At 34.5% G+C, this 20,671-nt stretch overlaps 1 protein-coding gene across 5 annotated transcripts in view; it reads right to left on the bottom strand.

Moving 5' to 3' along the window:
* The window catches only part of LOC111426115 (puratrophin-1-like), a 170,086-nt gene that overhangs the window by 26,312 nt on the left and 123,103 nt on the right, over nucleotides 1-20,671 (bottom strand). For all 5 annotated transcript variants that reach the window (XM_023060494.2, XM_023060484.2, XM_023060502.2 and 2 more), the window contains one exon: nucleotides 13,633-14,242. In XM_023060494.2, coding sequence (XP_022916262.2) covers nucleotides 13,633-14,242 — 610 coding nt within the window. The remainder of the gene's footprint in view (nucleotides 1-13,632; nucleotides 14,243-20,671) is intronic.

The raw sequence follows: 20,671 nt of genomic DNA, 5'->3' as shown, positions 1-20,671 counted from the left end.
ACCTTTTAAGGTACAAGATTTCGAAAGATCAATAAAACGAATACGTTAAGAAAATGTTTAATCTCTGAAAACATTTTAATATGTTTGATGCAATTTTATTGGAAATGAGGCTGCTGTTTTAATTAATCGTAATCGAAAGTTGTCCTGTTATAGCCATTAACAGCATATCTAGCAATAATAACACCCTGTATCTCAGTATTATTATTGAATTGATAAAATTTTGATATACTGAAATTTTTCATGTCAGATATTTCCATTTTCTCAAAATTTCTTGGTCTAACCAAGTTTCTTAACCGATTCAATTCTCTCTACTAGTTCGATTTAAGTAATCAACTTCAGGGAAATTTACAAGATCATAGGATTTTTTAGGTTTAACACGAATCAGACAATTGTGTTATACATGTTTTTATTATATATATTTACAGTTTAATTTTTTTGAACTTCCCACGCACTATCCTACATTTACCTATGCAAAGTTAGCTCCCATTTTTCTAGCCCCCAATTAGATAGGATTTTACATGTATAGTATTTTGATTATAACAAGACAACCACTCAACCGATTTCGATAATCAATGTCTCATTTGAAAGCTTAATCCTTGGCCAATACGAGTGATTTCCCGATTCGAAATCTATTTCGAATTCCGCTAAAACGCCAAAATATTGCGAAGGTACACGAAAATAACACAAAAATGACTTTCTTTAAGTGGTCATAACTCGTAAATGATCTACTCGCTTATTAAGAAATATAGGTCATTCGATTCGCCATAGTTTCTTCTATCGAAATCACAAAATGCCCGATCTCAATTCTCTCCCGTTAATCTTGTACAGCCCTCGGAATGACATCGTGTTCGTCTCGTTGTTTATACAAGTACGGACGACCGAAAGTCTAGCCCCCAATAAGAAAAAATTAATTTGTATTGAATTGATTATAACTAGAGAACGGTTCATAATAAAGTATGTAAACAAACGAACAAAGTAATAGACTGATTTAAAATGTTATGTACTAAAACAGAAAATCTTTTTTTAAATTTTGCTTTAAAATTTCTTTATTTCATAAATTCTCAATTCGTTCTTGAGATACGATTTTTTTTTAATTTGTATTTCATTTCTTCGTTTTAATTATTTGTTGGGCACCTGATTCTTTTGCAAGAAGTGTTAAACATTGAAATTCGATTGGTGCGTTTTATTTTTAGTAAAATTACGTAAGTTTTATTTGAAATGTTTCGAGAAAACGAGTAATTTTTTTATTGAAGTGTTGAGTTTTAAAACTAAAAAACGGTTTAAAACCGCTTCGCCCCGTCGTCTTTACATTTTTTGTTTATTCACCTCCAGTATTCCTTCTTCACACAATAAATTAAGGAGGGGATGTTTGGAAGGTGATTCGCTAATAACGCATTTTAGTTGATGTGCGGGCATTTAAGGGTGATAAAGCAGTTTAGAAAAATAAAACTTATTACTTGAATTAAGTGATAAATACGTGCTATAGTTATGCTAAGTGTTAGGTGATATTAGTGATGTTGAGATCATCGGATTGCTATTTTATGGATGTTAAAAGGTATCACATTATTTTATTTTATTTTTTTTCACAAGAAATTAATATAACTTTTCTTTCCAGCTGAGCTTCCAAGTAAAATCTAAGGGAAACAACATCCATTCGGTGAGTCGTTTTCAATTTTATTAATTTACCAAAACATATCGGGATAATACGCGATTTCTTTATTTCATGATGATATCTCAATTCGTTCTTGAGATACGATTTTTTTTAATTTGTATTTCACATAAAATAAGGGATGATGCATAATCCAACTTCTTGGCTGCTTCGTTTTAATTATTTGTTGAGCACCTGACTCTTTTGCAGGAAGTGTTAAACATTGAAATTCGATGGGTGCGTTTTATTTTTAGTAAAATTACGTAAGTTTTATTTGAAATGTTTCGAGAAAACGAGTAATTTTTTTATTGAAAGGTTGAGTTTTAAAACTAAAAAACGGTTTAAAACCGCTTCGCCCCGTCGTCTTTACATTTTTTGTTTATTCACCTCCAGTATTCCTTCTTCACACAATAAATTAAGGAGGGGATGTTTGGAAGGTGATTCGGTAATAACGCATTTTAGTAGATGTGCGGGCATTTAAGGGTGATAAAGCAGTTTAAAAAAATAAAACTTATTACTTGAATTAAGTGATAAATACGTGCTATAGTTATGCTAAGTGTTAGGTGATATTAGTGATGTTGAGATCACCGGATTGCTATTTTATGGATGTTAAAAGGTATCACATTAATTTTTTTTTTCCACAAGAAATTAATTTATCTTTTCTTTCCAGCTGAGCTTCCAAGTAAAATCTAAGGGAAACAACATCCATTCGGTGAGTCGTTTTCAATTTTATTAATATACCAAAACATATCGGGATAATTCGCGATTTCTTTATTTCATGATATCTCAATTCGTTCTTGAGACACGATTTTTTTTAAATTTGTATTTCACATAAAATAAGGGATGATGCATAATCCAACGTCTTGTCTGCTTCGTTTTAATTATTTGTTGGGCACCTGATTCTTTTGCAAGAAGTGTTAAACATTGAAATTCGATTGGTGCGTTTTATTGTTAGTAAAATTACGTAAGTTTTATTTGAAATGTTTCTAGAAAACGAGTAATTTTTTATTGAAAGGTTGAGTTTTAAAACCGCTTCGCCCCGTCGTCTTTACATTTTTTGTTTATTCATCTCCAATATTCCTTCTTCACACAATAAATTAAGGAGGGGATGTTTGGAAGGTGATTCGCTAATAACGCATTTTAGTTGATGTGCGTACATTTAAGGGTGATAAAGCAGTTTAGAAAAATAAAACTTTTTACTTGAATTAAGTGATAAATACGTGCTATAGTTATGCTAAGTGTTGTGTGATATTAGTGATGTTGAGATCATCGGATTGCTATTTTATGGATGTTAAAAGGTATCACATTAATTTTTTTTTTTTTTCACAAGAAATTAATTCCTCTTTTCTTTCCAGCTGAGCTTCCAAGTAAAATCTAAGGGAAACAACATCCATTCGGTGAGTCGTTTTCAATTTTATTAATTTACCAAAACATATCGGGATAATACGCGATTTCTTTATTTCATGATGATATCTCAATTCGTTCTTGAGATACGATTTTTTTTAATTTGTATTTCACATAAAATAAGGGATGATGCATAATCCAACTTCTTGGCTGCTTCGTTTTAATTATTTGTTGAGCACCTGACTCTTTTGCAGGAAGTGTTAAACATTGAAATTCGATGGGTGCGTTTTATTTTTAGTAAAATTACGTAAGTTTTATTTAAAATGTTTCCAGAAAACGAGTAATTTTTTATTGAAAGGTTGAGTTTTAAAACCGCTTCGCCCCGTCGTCTTTACATTTTTTGTTTATTCACCTCCAGTATTCCTTCATCACACAATAAATTAAGGAGGGGATGTTTGGAAGGTGATTCGCTAATAACGCATTTTAGTTGATGTGCGGGCATTTAAGGGTGATAAAGCAGTTTAGAAAAATAAAACTTATTACTTGAATTAAGTGATAAATACGTGCTATAGTTATGCTAAGTGTTAGGTGATATTAGTGATGTTCAGATCATCGGATTGCTATTTCATGGATGTTAAAAGGTATCACATTAATTTATTTTTTTTTTTTGACAAGAAATTAATTTATCTTTTCTTTCCAGCTGAGCTTCCATGTAAAATTTAAGGGAAACAACATCCATTCGGTGAGTCGTTTTCAATTTTATTAATATACCAAAACATATCGGGATAATTCGCGATTTCTTTATTTCATAATGATATCTCAATTCGTTCTTGACACGATTTTCTTAAATTTGTATTTCACATAAAATAAGGGATGATGCATAATCCAACGTCTTGTCTGCTTCGTTTTAATTATTTGTTGGGCACCTGATTCTTTTGCAAGAAGTGTTAAACATTGAAATTCGATTGGTGCGCTTTATTTTTAGTAAAATTACGTAAGTTTTATTTGAAATGTTTCGAGAAAACGAGTAATTTTTTTATTGAAAGGTTGAGTTTTAAAACTAAAAAACGGTTTAAAACAGCTTCGCCCCGTCGTCTTTATATTTTTTGTTTATTCACCTCCAGTATTCCTTCTTTACACAATAAATTAAGGAGGGGATGTTTGGAAGGTGATTCGCTAATAACGCATTTTAGTTGATGTGCGGGCATTTAAGGGTGATAAAGCAGTTTAGAAAAATAAAACTTATTACTTGAATTAAGTGATAAATACGTGCTATAGTTATGCTAAGTGTTAGGTGATATTAGTGATGTTGAGATCATCGGATTGCTACTTTATGGATGTTAAAAGGTATCACATTAATTTATTTTTTTTTTCACAAGAAATTAATTTATCTTTTCTTTCCAGCTGAGCGCCAAGTAAAATCTAAGGGAAACAACATCCATTCGGTGAGTCGTTTTCAATTTTATTAATATACCAAAACATATCGGGATAATTCGCGATTTCTTTATTTCATGATGATATCTCAATTCATTCTTGAGATACGATTTTTGTTAAATTTGTATTTCACATAAAATAAGGGATGATGCATAATCCAACGTCTTGTCTGCTTCGTTTTAATTATTTGTTGGGTACCTGATTCTTTTGCAAGAAGTGTTAAACATTGAAATTCGATTGGTGCGTTTTATTTTTAGTAAAATTACGTAAGTTTTATTTAAAATGTTTCGAGAAAACAAGTAATTTTTTTTTTTTTGAAAGGTTGAGTTTTAAAACTAAAAAACGGTTTAAAACCGCTTCGCCCCGTCGTCTTTACATTTTTTGTTTATTCACCTCCAGTATTCCTTCTTCGCATTTTAGTTGATGTGCGGGCATTTAAGGGTGATAAAGCAGTTTAGAAAAATAAAACTTATTACTTGAATTAAGTGATAAATACGTGCTATAGTTATGCTAAGTGTTAGGTGATATTAGTGATGTTGAGATCATCGAATTGCTATTTTATGGATGTTAAAAGGTATCACATTAATTTATTTTTTTTTTTTCACCAGAAATTAATTTCTTTTCTTTCCAGCTGAGCTTCCAAGTAAAATCTAAGGGAAACAACATCCATTCGGTGAGTCGTTTTCAATTTTATTAATTTACCAAAACATATCGGGATAATTCGCGATTTGAACGGTGTAATGTTGCCAGATAAAAACTGTTTGCACGCTACTTATTGGATTTGTGCTTGAAAAACGGTACCATTCAATAAATTTTTGCATTTTGTGCTTGAAAAATTTGAAAGCTTTAATTATTAACAGTCAGAACATGAAATAATTTGAAATTTAGTGTAAACCACTCCAAATAATTCTGGTATAATCTAATTCAAGCTTTTTAAGGGGGGAGTCTCTATTTTTGGTATCAAATAAAATGATATCTTTGGGAATCTTTTGCTGCCAAATTACGTGGTATTTCAATTTAATCTTTTGCATATGTTTTCATGATATATTTACTTATTTAAAAAGAATTGCATATAGAAAATAATCTTTACATTGTCCCTCAACCAAGTTAGTACGTGGATTGTCTAATTTGCTGGTTGACACAATATCTATATACTTGTGATTATCGTTTGAACTAGAACTAAGCAAAAAAAAAACATTATTGGCAAACTATGACGAATCAAATGACGTATAGATCTTGATAATCGAGTACATCGTTTTCAAGTTATGACTACTTAAGAAGGTCGTTTTTGTGTTATTTTCGTGTACCTTTGCAATATTGTGTACCTTTCGTGTACCTTTTAGCGTTTTAATGGAATTCGAAAGAGATTTCAAACGGGCTTTTCCACTTTCGTGTTGGCTAAGGATTCAGCTTTCGAATGAGACATTATTTATCAAAATCGGTATAGTGGTTCTCTTGTTATAATCAAAATGCTATACATGTAAAACCCTATCTAATTGGTCCTACATAGGTCCTACATTTGCTTCATAAAGACGTAAATTATAATATAATTATAAAGTCTGTTAATTATTGAAGAAAAGCTTATATGTACCCTAATAATACAAATACACATAATTTTAACAATAATAATAATAAACTATTTAGCGTTGTCTAATATTCAAATAGAGATCTAAGGAGTACGCAAAGTAGCCCGTCGTATCAGCTACCACGCACCTGACATCTCCAAACATAAATCGTCGACAAGATTCCGCTTTCCTCCCGGTCGCGTATATGCACAAGAGGCGGTCTGCAGGATCAGATCGTATCTTTTCAGCGGCTACTGCCCACGCCCGAGCCCAAAGGCTAAGAGGAAAACCGCTAATTACAGCGTGATCTCCCGAGAAAGTCTTGCAATGTTTTCTCTTGTCCGCCAATGGAGATGGAAAACGAATAGTGTTTTCATCGATTTTCATTCCTTCGTTACACAATCGATACGGTATTTAACCACGAGACGGTATTTAAACTTATTATGAGATGGTCGCATCGGGTTAATTTGATTACATAATCGTATACCTTTCTAAGCGGAGATGGTACGATATATAAATAAGGAATTATAATAATAAACGCGCTGTATTCCCGGAGTTTAGAAAGCCCAAGAAAAGACAAGTATCGCTTCTGGGAATTTTCAAGAGGTCTTAGTTGCCACATGTTGTTATTACAGGACGATATTGTCGCTCATCTATTCTAAAATGCAGTGATTACTATTATCTTTCTTAGTGGTGAAATTAAGGATGAATTTCTTATAACACCTTTCAAAGAGTTCTTACAGAGAAATTCCACGCAAGGTTGAAGTCCGTTGCCGCTCTATTAAATCGTTTAAAGTTGTTATGCTGCGATTGTCTGCTAATTAATGCGATCGATTCGGCGTTAAGCGTACGATTTCGCGGAATTTTGCCGCCACGTACAAAGAACGACGTCGGTCCCCATTACCTGTGATAGTAGACAGTATCTGGACTCAGAAAACTACTTTAGCGTAGTCGTTGGAAGGCGATAAATCTCTAAGGGGACAATGGTACGCACTCCCGGCGTGAAATCGTTTCGCTAAACTCGATTTTGCCGACTTTATCTTGTCGGTACATCGACGGACAGTTTCGTTTGATATCTAAAAAACGATCATTCTTCTTTATAACCAAAAAAGAAATAATCTAAAACTTAAAAATTCATTTTATAAAACATGAGAACTTCCTGAACTCACACGCCGCCGATCAGAAAAGCATCTGTCAAAACACGTTTATCGGCTAATTGCCTCCGAAAGCGCACCTAATTCGCCCATTATCGTACAAAAGACGTTCGTCGCTTAGATTTTCTAATCTGTTTAGACCCGACACAACGCATCGTCGGTGAGAAAATCTCGTTTTGCATTCCGTTAGGCCGCGGTTCGTAAAAGAGAAGCAATTGGCAATTTCGTGGACGTTAACGGCCTAAACACGGGCAGCTGGCCTTCGACGCGGCGGTAATTAAAACCGAAATTAACGCGTCGGATGGCTTAATTTCATTAGCCGTGTACTAAACAGACAAAAACACTAAATTTATTACTCAAACGAAAGAGCTAAATGTAATTTAACTTTTTTTTCAGAGCGTTTATAAATACACCTAGATGCGGTCAAAGAACTTATTCGACTTTATATTCCTCTGCCAACTTCAATTTTACCATCATTAAAAAAATTGTTATTAAAATCATATTCTCACACTCAAAGTTCGTTATGCTTTATGATTTGTTTTGAGATAAGTTTTTTTATAAAAGAAGATCGGGATTCTGTTTTTTTTTAATTTATGGGATCTTCCTTGTTTTGATTAATAATAAGTTTCTTGAGATTGATAATCAACATATCAACATATAATCAACATAGAAACTCAGCAATTGTTCGTAATAAAAATCATCAGACATCAGAAAATTGCCGAGAAAGAACAACAATCACGTTTGTAAATTGTAGTGAACAATAGAGGAGGGGCAAGATCTTCTCTTAAGAGCTCAATCTTAAATTGAAGCTAAAAGATTCTTATTAATTGATATAGAAATTAGAATGTTTGATGAAGAAAATTTCCAGAAAAAGATTTCATTGCATGAATTATGTCAAATAATCACCACTGCCTTGCTGCTAGGAGTTAAATCTTCTCCAAAGTCAAAGAATCATATCAATGATATAAAGAGAAAGAGACATAATCAATGAAGCTAAAAGCAATGAGGAAGCAAGTCATATTGAACGAGCTACACAGATGCCTAAAAAAACAACACAAATAAATCCAGAAATTGTCGACTTAACTAAGAAGCCAGAGAAAGTGCCGCTTCTACTTAGTATCTTATTAACTTCTTAGTTAATCATAACTACATGTATTAATGATAAAAAGAGAGCATATAGAGCGACATCTACTCAAGTTTTGTCAAAATACGTTCTACGTATCGTGATACTTGATAGGTTTTATCACCGATCTTAGAAATTAGTAGTTCGAGATGTTAGTGTGTGCCAAAGAAATAGCATAAGACTCAATGGTCGCAGAAACCTCGTCATCCCATTGATCCAATTAATGGGATACATCTTTCAACTTCTTTATGTCATGAGCTGGGTTGCAGTAGATTCGACTTCGAAAGGGGAGAATAGTGTAGAGATATCAAGAAGTTTGGTGCAGTTGTTGCTGTCTAGGCCGTTTTACTAGATGTCTTTTTTTCTACTACCGAAATTTTTTTTTTTGGATTCTGTCGTGCATACTATATATAATAATATTTTGAATAATCTTGCACAGCTATCTAACATTGAATGTCCAAACTTACGGTATTTTTTATATGGTATTGCACCAAATGATATTCAAATAATTAAAACCTTATGATGTTAATCCACATAAATAATACCTTTACCAACTTTCCTTTTCGGACAAGAAACTAACCCAGGATTATAGGGGTAGACTAGGAACAAATATTTAAAACTACAATCATTTTCTTATTTGATGTAAAAATTGATAAGTTTATGGACTGAATGCACGATACAGTAAAAAAATGTGTGTAACTATATATTTGTTTGTATTTTGACGAGCAATTCAGAAATATCAGAGAAAAACATTTCCAAACAATATATGGCATACATTTATCGCAATCTCCTCGTATAATCAGATTTCACCAGGTAAAAGAGATAACAGACACTCCGCACCAAGCCGCAGTTCAAGAGACACATTTTATGGCACAATAAAGTAAAAAAATGCTCATAAACATGAGAATACGACGCAGAAGAAGATATATATTATAAATCTAATAATAACAGCTTATATGTCTAGCCTATATGATTATAATATTTGCTGTATTTTTCAGAATATAGTATGTAGAACATAGAATCACCCGACAAAGACAATGGCCCATATTTCAGGAACCCTAATGTCAAAAATACGGTTTTTTGATTTATGTCTGTTGTTGTATGCAAACAAAATTGTTCGCAGTGAGGCAAATTGATCCAATCAAACTCTAAACACATTAATTCACCAATCGATATTCACCAACTAAAAGTGGTAGAATATTATTGTTAACTTAAATAATTACATAATTTATATTTAAAAATAGACTTCAAAAATAGAAACGCAGCGGAAGTGGACAATATATCTCACAAGCTTTTAACATACGGAGGAATATAATTCAATGGTATACACAAATACCAAAAAATTGGCACAGAAGTGTTACCTGCGGTTTTGGCGAAGTCCATTGATAGACAAGAGGTGTCGTCATTGAATTTGGGATATAAAATGAGCAAAGATGATGCAACAATAATGATGGCAGAAACGAGAGATGATCTGCAAAGGCAGCTCTACAAATTCTATCAAGTAAGCCAAAAGGTGAACATTAATGATCTAAATATAGTAAAACAAGTGATTTCAATTGACAAGTCTCTGAATCTGGATATCTTCAGCAGTCGTAACTCAGCAAAAGGGTTAAGAAATCAGATCAATAAAGCGACATCTTTACACACTTTATCAGGATGCTTAAGAGAAATTGTTTGGTAAGACTAGAAGAGACTGAATAAGAAATAAAGCAATCAGAAAACGATGTAGTATACTAAATGTGGTAAGATCTAGAATACAAAGAAGAAAGGGATGATACGATCATCTAAAGAGGATGAATGAAAGCAGATTATCGATTATAGTATTGGAAAAAATACCAGTAGGCATTCAAACACCAAGGAGACCACACAAAAGATGGAAGGAGATCTGAAAGTGCATATCAAAAGATACACTTCAGCTACGAATTAGAATTCAACAGACCTTTAATCTATTAGGTGTAAAACAAGTGTAAGAAGAAGAAGGAGTGGGTTTATATTTAGTGTAGATTCACACAATATTAAATAAGTTCCAGATAAGAAGTTTTAGATAGATCACAAAACCAGAAATCAGCTGACAAGAATTATGGATTCATACTAACATGAGTGATTAAAAACAAAAAATTTTTGGCAGATACACTTGTACCTTCTAAAGTATCGACACTGGTATGAAGCTAGATCTCCAATTAAGATTTAAAGTCCACTCTTTTACCTTATTACGCTATTTTCCGAGGTTTTCCGTGGTTTGTCTTGAAACAAAATTAAACTTGTAATAATTACTTTATAATAGTACTTCTATTAAAACTTTCTTCTCGGATTAAGTATTCTCGATTTAAATCTGTCCACCCTAAATATGATGAATATTCTCGAAAGAATAACAGAGTGGAAATGTTGTAAACTCTTTTAAATTAGTAAACTTTCTCGATTATATTATGGTTATTAAAATAGACAGTGTGGAATTGTCGTGTGGGTAACGTATCGGATTGCAAAGGATATGAGCAGGTAGCTTAATGGTAATCGATTGGTAAGCTTGGTTGCGGGGCATTTTTGCGTCCATTACGCCTTTGCAAGAGAAGCCGATGTTATGGCGTAACACCCCTTGACTACCTTCGAGCAGTTATGCCCACCTGTCGTTTAGAATGTCGCCAACAATTCGCGATATGTGCCCGACCAAGAGCCGGCACACGTGGTCCGCGGTAGAGAAAAAGCCGACCATTCATTAGTGCGCTCATTCAAGTCGTTATGAGGCGAAAGTCGTGTATGGGCGTAGACCTCGTACCGAATTTTAGAATGTTTAAAAAGTTTCCGGTGACGGAAATTTGCGATCTAGATAATAATTTTAACTTTATGAAATTTAAATTAAAATTAATTAAAAATAACTATTTCCTATATTCCATTCTCTAACGGTATAAATTTATTAAGATAATAAATCAAATTATGAATGAAAATAAGAATGGAAAGAAGAATGGAACTTTCTTAACACTTGACTAATACGACACTTATTAAGATTGATTTGTTTGTTAATGCGTTATTATTATTTCCTCTATAATTTTTTTTATGAATTGAAATAACGGACTCTGACGTTTATTTAAAATAAATGGTAGAGTCCGACGCGATAGTGTAATAATATCGTTATCGGATAGCGATACAATGTAGGTTGTGGACATGTAGTATAAGTAGGTAGTCCGGTTCGCAGTTGAAATAAATGCACACTTTATTAATGCGAAGTTATCGCGTCGCCCTCCGGTAATTGAGTTTCAAAACAAGGCAATTTTACGTGGTTGTTACTGCACAGAAACTGGTCTGCTTTATTCCATTCTTTACAATCGTCGATTTCCGATTATTTACGGGCCCATATATTCCAAATAATATCCAAGATAAATGTCAACGTAGACGTGAATGATTAGCAAAGTTGTGGTGGTGGTGTTATTTTATTTAAAGTGTGTCAGGAGTTCGAACAATTTTATACTCTTCCTTCATTATGTTATCCATTATAAGATCAATGTTTCTACTTTAGTTTATTATTTTTTTCCTGTTTACAATTAGAGAAAGTGCGAAAAAAAATTATATCGAAAACAGAGAGGTTTTACACCTGCAAACGCTGTCGAATTTCTCCGCGCTACGGTGAGAAGAATGCGTTAATAATTTTCGATTGTGAGAACCCGTTCGCAAGAAAGAATGAATGATCAAAAAAAAATAGTTAACACCTTAGGCTAAAATACATGGTTCGTGCATAGAACCAAGTCACGGTTGACCTTTCTTTTATTTTCTTTTTTCTTTAACTGCAATAATTGGAGTTTTGAAATCAGCATGTGCCATATGGTTTGTTTATTTTCACCTGTCCCATACGTTCTAACCCGATTACGCGAGCCCACGCTGCAAATATATACGCCTACCAAACCAGGGGATTGAAAAATGTTTAGATTATTCCATTAGGATGTTGGTATACCATTTTAGGAAATTCCGCCACCAGCTGTGAGGAAATTTTCGGCCACAGGCATCGATTGTTCGCCAGACGTTTTTTCTATTGTTTCGCCAGTCGTGATCAAGCTCACGATCCCATATTTGGATTCAATCTGATCCGATAGACCCACCAGCGAGAATGATATCAAAGGGAAATGATCGTTTAACTTTTCCCACGATTTTTAATAACGATTAATATTATTATAATTTTTCTCTATATCAAAAACGAGGAAGTTATCATCAATTTTTAAACTATTGAGATAAACGACTTTCCAATTCTCATATTGTCACGCAAAGATAAAACAGTTTAAACGATTCATTTTTTTTTAAAGCAAATTAAATCTTTGGAAAGCGTGGGGTGTTGTCGGCAAAACGAAAGAGGCTCGTCTCAGCTGTACTCAACTCGTCCTAAATTGTTTTTTCCACCTTTCACTTCACGCGACGCTTTTGTTGTCACTCGACAGCTGTTTGTTAATATTGGTTCAAACCAGATCGGCAACTTTAATTGTGGAAAAACTATTCCAACAACTTTCTTCTTGTACTAAATCATCTTCAAAGGTAAGTTATTTCTTTTAAATTTTTTCTTATATATTTATTAAATCGTGATTTTTAAAGAGTATAATTTTATCAATTAAGCCATATATGCTTAATAGTTGAAACTGAGGTTGTTGTTGAAAGTGGAGCAAAACGTAGTTGATACTTTTAAAAAGTCGTCCAATTTACGCTTTCGGCTAGACACGACGAGCCGCTGGCTCGTTTCTGACAGACTCGAGAAAATGAGAGTGCTTATCTTGAATCTAAACGACGACAAACTCGTAAAGAAATCTTCGTAATCGGTCCCCTCTTAAAAAAAACGCGCGCCAATTAACGAAATATAAACGGGGTTGACTTACTTATAACAGAGCACCTCATTTACCATAATAGCGTTGATACCCGTAGAAAATGACAAACGATCTAACAGGTCTTTAATCCCCTTAAAGATATAGTGTTTTTTCTTCTCCTTTTCGTTTCGGTACATCGACGAACGATTTCACCGCAAATACCGGCGATTCCGCGGTAGTTGTTTGCTTTCTACGTAACCGTCGCGTCTCATTCGACGACGATTTTCCTGCGCAATTATCAAGATGACATCCGAGAGTTCGCCGTTAGAAGCGGTAATTGATTAAATTTCGCCCGCGAGGCGCTACGACTGCTAATTAATCGTTTTAGAGAGGAATTTGCAAAGCGTTCGCTCGTTCGTTCGTTCCGAGAGCGAAAGTGTCCGGACGCCCACGGGGACCGGAGTTGTGTCAGTCGAATTCCTGTTTTATGCATCGAGGACGGACGTTCTGCCCGAACGAATACACAAATAGCACCACCCGAATACCAAAATTATAAACATACAAAGATAATCCTAAATTTTATTACCTGATTTGAGTGATGAACTTTTTTCTTCATCCTCGTCGCTGTCTATGTGTGGAATTCCACCGACCATTTCAAAAGTAGGGCTGGTTTGTATTGAAGAGTCCTTCTTAGAAACACCTGAATCCACGAAACGACACGTACACTGACAGGCACAAGGAAGACTCGAACACTCGACACTTTCCTCAGAGCGACCGAACTCTAAAGGACTGTATTGGTGGCACTGAGGACACGGGAAGGTAAGGTCATCCAAAGGGACTCTATGAACAACAAAATCGATGGTCACCAAAAGATTTTGGAGCATTTGAAGTTGGCGGGAGCCCCAATGATCGTCCGAGGTAACGTACGATTCCAAATCAACGGCTGTGGCGATTTTTGAGCACATCTTCGCTACGCCGTCTTCGCACTCGGCTAATTTATAACTGTTGATGTTATCCAACGTTCGCCAAATTAGCACCAGCTCTTGTCCGCCAGATCCGTTTGATTCTCGGATGCAGACATAGCAATCTTGGTTGCGAAGTCTCGTAGGATCTATGTTATCCAAATGGATAACTATGGCGGAGGTGCCTAAACTCAATGGCCAACCGCTCGGAGAGTTATCACTTGCATTTTTCTTCTGAAAAAATTAAAATTAAGGATCATTTTAGAATCTATTGTACTAATATCGTAATCTTTATGGTGGTCAAAATAAAGAAATGTTGTAATTTATGCTTGACACGGGGCTGTAGTTCTCACAAAGGAACGGCGTAAATAAACACGCAAATCGATCAGGTCGGTTAGAAAGTGTACGATTTAGTCCGGTTCCTTTTTCAGTTCTTGTCGGACAAGTGTAACAACGAGAGATAAATCACACATCGATGTCCGCGGCCAGAGCATGCGATAGGTGTAGCACACAGGCTCGGCGAATGCATAATGCGAAGGAATTATACGTACGACCGCGGCTGCCGCATAAAGAAGCTCGAAGTGAAAAATTCGCGCTCGTATCCGTTCGTTTATGCTCGATTCTCGCTTTCAATTCTACTACGGGCGACGTTGTCGGCGAAAAATTCTTAGAAATACGTCCAAGTTATTCCAATACATTTCATGTTATGTTATGACCGAACAGAATAAATTTAAAATCTTACTGCAAAATAAGCGCTAAATTATCAGTTAAGTATGTACAGTTTAACTATTTACAACGTAACTAACGCAATTTGACCTGTTGATTGCTCGACTTCTTATCGTTCGAATTTGCATTTGCAGTCTAACTAATACCGGTGCCTCGTTTGCCAACGAATTTACGACCCTCAATCAGCCATCGACGAGCTTAATTATCTATTCTGTCTACAGCCACTTAATCTAATTCGCTACATGCAACCACTTAATCATGATGATTCTAAAGTATTGTGGCAAAACAAAAAATTTCTATTACTGTAAAACCTCGATATAACAGTCCTTGTTAGAACGGACTTAATAAATATTAATATTATCATATTCATAGATAAATATGTTATCTATATGATGTATAAATCAAGGGACGGTAGTTTTAGTTTTAATTGTTATTCAGTACTAAATTGTTGTATGTTTTTATTGAACGAAAAGTAGAACTAATGCTAGACCTAGAATTAGAAACATTCGGGTTTAGCCGGACGTCTCTTAAGATGGCTAAACTAGAATGTTTCTAGTTCTAGATCTAGTGTTAGTTCTAATGCTAGTGTTAGTTCTAGTCTTAGTTGTTATTTAGCGTTAGATTGTTATATATTTTTCATTGAACTAAAAATAAAACTAACATTAGACCTAGAAGACCTTCTAGGTCTAGTGTTAGTTCTAACGCTGGTGTTAGTTTTCGTTTTAGTTTTTATTCAGTGTTAGATTGTTGTATATCTTTCAATGAACTAAAGTCAGAACTAGAAACATTCGGGTTTAACCGACTTAAGGGACGTACGGCTAGTATTAGGTAATTCTAGTTTTATTTGTTATTCAGCGTTAAGCTACATCCACACCGAAAGGATCACAAAGAAACATTGTGTTTATGTTGCTTGTTCCTGGAACTTGTATGTCAAAGTTTCTGGATGTTCCTTATTGCTTATGGTTGCAGGAACTAATGTTCCTACCTACACGTTGCTTATTTCTGTATTTAGCGATAAATATCATTAGAAAATTTAAAAACATATATAAACATTTTTGTTTCGGACGCAGTGTGGACACGTTGTAACTTATTTCCGAAACTTGTGTGCTTAGTGGCGACTTTTACAGCGTAAACATCTGTTAAAAACAGAAAATATGTCGTTCCAGTCACATGAAATAGTGAACAGATTGTAAACCAAAGCATATGACTAATTGACACATACTCAAAATGGTTTTTGCGATGCATTGTTACTGTAAGTAGCTAATCTCTGCCAGCAGTTCATGTCGAATAATGTTTAATTTAAATGCTGTATCTCGGAGATGATTTATGGAAAGTAAATTTTGCACATAAGTAATGCACGAAATTCACCACAATCCTGACTGTATCTATAATGTTTTGTTTTCCGATGAAACGCAATTCTACAATCAAGGAGTCTACAATCCCCACAAACGTGGTTATTGGCACTACGAGAATCATCATATTATAAAGCCGTTGGTCTAAGATTGTTTGGTTAGAATTTACAAATGTGCCAAAAATACTGAATGCTGAAACATCCAGTAATTTTTGTGAAAACACTTTGCCAGGTTTCTTAGTTCTTAGAGAACATTCTCTTACAACAGCGTACAACAATGATTTTTGGAAATGTGTTTCATCGTGACATGCTACATTAATGAGGGAAATTTTCAGTTTTTATATATTTAATAAATAAGTATGGTAGGGTGGATTAATATTATCACCATTTCGACTTAACCCCAACATTTTTTTTGCTGAAAGTACATTTCACAACATCCGTCGGAGTCGATCAAGTTATTGCCTGAATTCAAGAAGCAATAAGAGCTATAACTGTTAAAAGTTAAAACTTAAATTTTGTTTGAAAGGAATGTGGTAGATTATTTAATACGAGAATGGAAATAACTCCTGAAGTTCCTGAACATATCATGATTGCCATTGTATTAGTTTCTAAATTTAAATCAGACGTAACTTTATTAAAATAAAACTTTGAAATGTCTGGACAGCGTTTCTTAACTTAAAAGGATTCGCGTGATTTTAAAAAGACCAAAAGGTGTAGTAATTGCTATAATATAAATGACTTCATTAGCAATTGAAATTTGGTTATATGCTCTAACGGGGTTTACTTTAGAAAATAGGCTGCAATTTAAATGTAGATTTAAATGGTGGATATGAGGTGAAGAATATTTGTTCGGTATTATAATTAAATTGAGTTAGTGGTAATCGCCAAGAAGAAATAGTAAACAATTATAGGAGATTAGTAAAGCGATTGGGGCTGATATTGATGAAGTAACAAGAAAAATAAAAAATTTAGTGGCTCAGTATTACAGGGAAGAAAAATATAATCGCAAATCTGGTGCTGGAACATATTTTATCATCAAACTGTTTGCCTACATGTATACTGTTAACGTCAGTATATGTTTCAACGGAGAAATAGTATCTCTGTAATGAATGTCTGTCTTTTGAATTAAAGGGCTAATTTTGCGCAATAACCATTCCAAATCAGTGCTACTCATACAACAAAAGTTCTTTATATCAAATACTGAAACATACACTAACCTAATGTAGACTAATGTAGAAAGTTTAAGATAATCAGGAACAAATTATTCCCCTGTATTTCTTTGATGAAAACATACCTTTAGATTGTAGTATATTTTTCCCCTCCTTCCCTGTATTAGTCCGTTATTTCGAGGTATTGCTATATTTCATTAATTAATGAAATAAAATCTATTAAAGTACACAGATTAGAAAATAGAACCGGAGAAAATAGAGTACGAGTCGGGTTTGTCCATATAGGGAAATTTAATTATCCTTGTGTTAATTGGTCGACTCACGAGGTTATGATTACCGTTGTGATAAGAACGATGATACGACGTGATATTATTTCATTCTCATTGACCTGGTTAACTTTAGTAAACTTTTGTTCCACAGGAAATATGAAATAGAATTGTGTTCAAATAAAACGAAATGAGGATCTCATGAGTTCTGTTTAGAAGTACAACAGCTATCTTGGTGAAGTATCGCATCCATATACGGTGTCGATGTGTACGCTCAATCAGACTTACAACCGTCTTGTAAACGGATAAGACCGCGGAACACCAGCGACTTATCTCTAATTAAATGGTTCGTGTTTGACCGGGATATGCCGTGCCCATAATATGCGCAAAACAAATTAAATTTGTGCCTTTTGTGAGCTGCCCTCTTTTGACGAACGAAGCGGTAATTCGGCTTTTTTTCTTAAGATCGAGTTATTGAAATTTTAATCGATTCAATCGAGAACAAATACACCGGACCAACAATGGAACTGAATACCGTGACGGAACCGAAATAAGAAAAAAAGCAATCGGTGATGTAATAGCTGGGAAAATTAATTTTTGTGCATAATAAGATTCGAACTATAATAATATGTGGATACGATTTTTATTTTTATACGGTTCAATGGTATGTCATTAACCTTTTTGAAAATTACGTTTCATCGTTTCCATTCAATTTCGATGTCCATTCAACAATGTGTAATCCAATAATAACAATAAAATTAATACAGTTTTTATTTTTTTTATTAATAACCGTTTTTTGATTTAGAACGTAAATTTTCTGTTCTGATAGAAACAGTACGAGTAAACATCTCACGGGCACGTAATTCTCAGGCTCTTACGTCGGCGACCGTGTAAATTATACAGGATCATGAGCGCCCTACGTGCCTCGCGCATTACATTAACTGCCGTCGTGTGTGGCTAAACCGCTCCAAAGGCTGAAACCCACCTGAAGCGAAAAAAAAAGGGGACGCCCGATCGATCACGTGGGCACGTCAAGTTCAGGTTGCGCAACCAGGGCTTATTAGTATGCGTAATCCGGACGGAATAGATGTAGGGATAAGAACTCTCGCCCTGCTCCCGTTTACGGCTCACTACAATTTACCATGTTAATTCGACGTGTTGTGCCGTTCAACTTCGACTACTCCAAGACGATGAATCGCTAATTAACTTGTTTCAAAGCGAGTCAACAGTTAATTGAACATTAAGATACTAAGGTTATTCAATTACTTAATTACAATTTTGAAAATGGTTTAAAAATCTGTGAACCTCCCGAAGAGGAAATGAATCGATCAATTACTAGCCTTTCAGGTTGACTTCAATCGTGTGACACATCAACAGTAAAAGACCACTCTTCCGTCCATTAGATGTCCAATGAACTAGTGAGACATGTTTATCGCCTTTATCCCGTTTAGTGTCAGACTTGCAGAAATATTTCGATAAAAATTAACTCGTAACCCAACCCCTTGTACATAAACATATCTGCATTAAAATCACCAACCCTGACGAAGAAAACAATTAAACACCACACGCTCCAGTCGTTTCTCGTTGTGTCCTGTTTAACAACTTGTCCTTAACCTCATTCTGCAAGAAATGAATACGAATCAGATACTATTCCGTGCGAGAGAAGATAGACAGCAGACAGGCAAGAGATCGTTAGTCATTTCGGTGCATTAATCAAGTATTGTTTGCGATTGTGGGAACCGAGACAGCCGCCGATGACATTTCTAATCTAAAACCATAAATGGTAAAAAAAGAGCCTTTGGGTGAGTAGGTGCACGGACAACTTTCCATCTTCCCCGGACCACTGTGGCGTCGTTAACGTTGTCGTCGTTGAAAAACGAAACCTTTTTTTCCTTTCGTACGTCGCGTCGCGTCGTCGTCGTGGATTCGTGCGGCAGGTACAACCTACATTTAAACAACGGAAAACGAAATCCTCGTTCCCACGTGATGTAGTATATATGAACGCGAAGCTACCGGTTGGAACCGGTGCAAAAAAGCAAATTGGCGCGCGTCTTTCGCCAAAGGACGATAAATCGATCGCGAGACTTTCTTCCGTGACACGAAACGGTTTTAAGACCGCCCGTGTGGAATACCGACTAAAGATGATCTCGAATTTCGACCTACATAATATAATAAATATAAAACTAACAACATTTTATCATGTAATACAGTTATTTTTTAATCAATAAGTTCATTAGCTATCTCTCAATTGTTGATTTTCATCAACATCACATTTTTTATTCATGATAATATTGCGAACGATGCTTTGGCTCCATAAAGATGCTGATGAATGCTTGACAATGATGAATTTCTTTGTGCTACAATACTTAGCTGGCAGAATAGTATCTAATTGTAATTGTAGCTGAATTAATAAAAGGGTTCAATGCAAAACAAGTTCTCGAAACTCTTGTGTATACTCGAGTACATAGTAAACCAAACAATACTGTACATTGCTGTGATTTATGTTTTTCAATATTATACCAATGTTGTACTGCATCGCGTTGGTCTGTAGAAGTGATGGAACGGATAGTGATTTTGCGAAATGTCGGATACCGGATATTCGGCATTACCTTCGGCCGGATATCCGGTTATCCGGTATATCTCTCCGGCCATTATGGTTATAATTTCAGGTATGATAATCAGCTGTTTCAAAAATCTAATTCAGTTGTTTCAAATAGTATCACATTAAAATTATTTTTAGCCCATACAACAACCCATAGGTTGTTCATCGATTGTATATTCAAGAATATATATCCATAAATCATAAACATGAAAAAAAACATTCTTTCAACTGTCATGATCGTTAAATTTCAACATAATTTATAGTTAAAGTTCTATACTGGATTGACCAATTAGTTGCGATCGATGTCCTATTTTAGTTCAAACAGGTTAAAGTCTTTCGCATTTTTGTCTTGCATGTTAGGAATTTATCGTCAGCAAAAGCAATGTGTAAGAGCAGCAAGTTGGTCCATAAATGAGTACAATGCTACATTAGCTTGTGATAAGAACAATAAACTCAAGTTGTAAATGCCACTCAATAAGTGTATTTCGTGCTCAAGTCAATCTCACTGTTGGTACATCTGTTTTAATAAACGAGACACTTATCAGGATG

Source organism: Onthophagus taurus, chromosome 2, assembly GCF_036711975.1.
Source record: "Onthophagus taurus isolate NC chromosome 2, IU_Otau_3.0, whole genome shotgun sequence".
Lineage (NCBI taxonomy): Eukaryota > Metazoa > Arthropoda > Insecta > Coleoptera > Scarabaeidae > Onthophagus > Onthophagus taurus.
The sequence above is the reverse complement of the archived record's forward strand: the minus strand, read 5'-3'. Positions and strand labels throughout refer to the sequence as shown.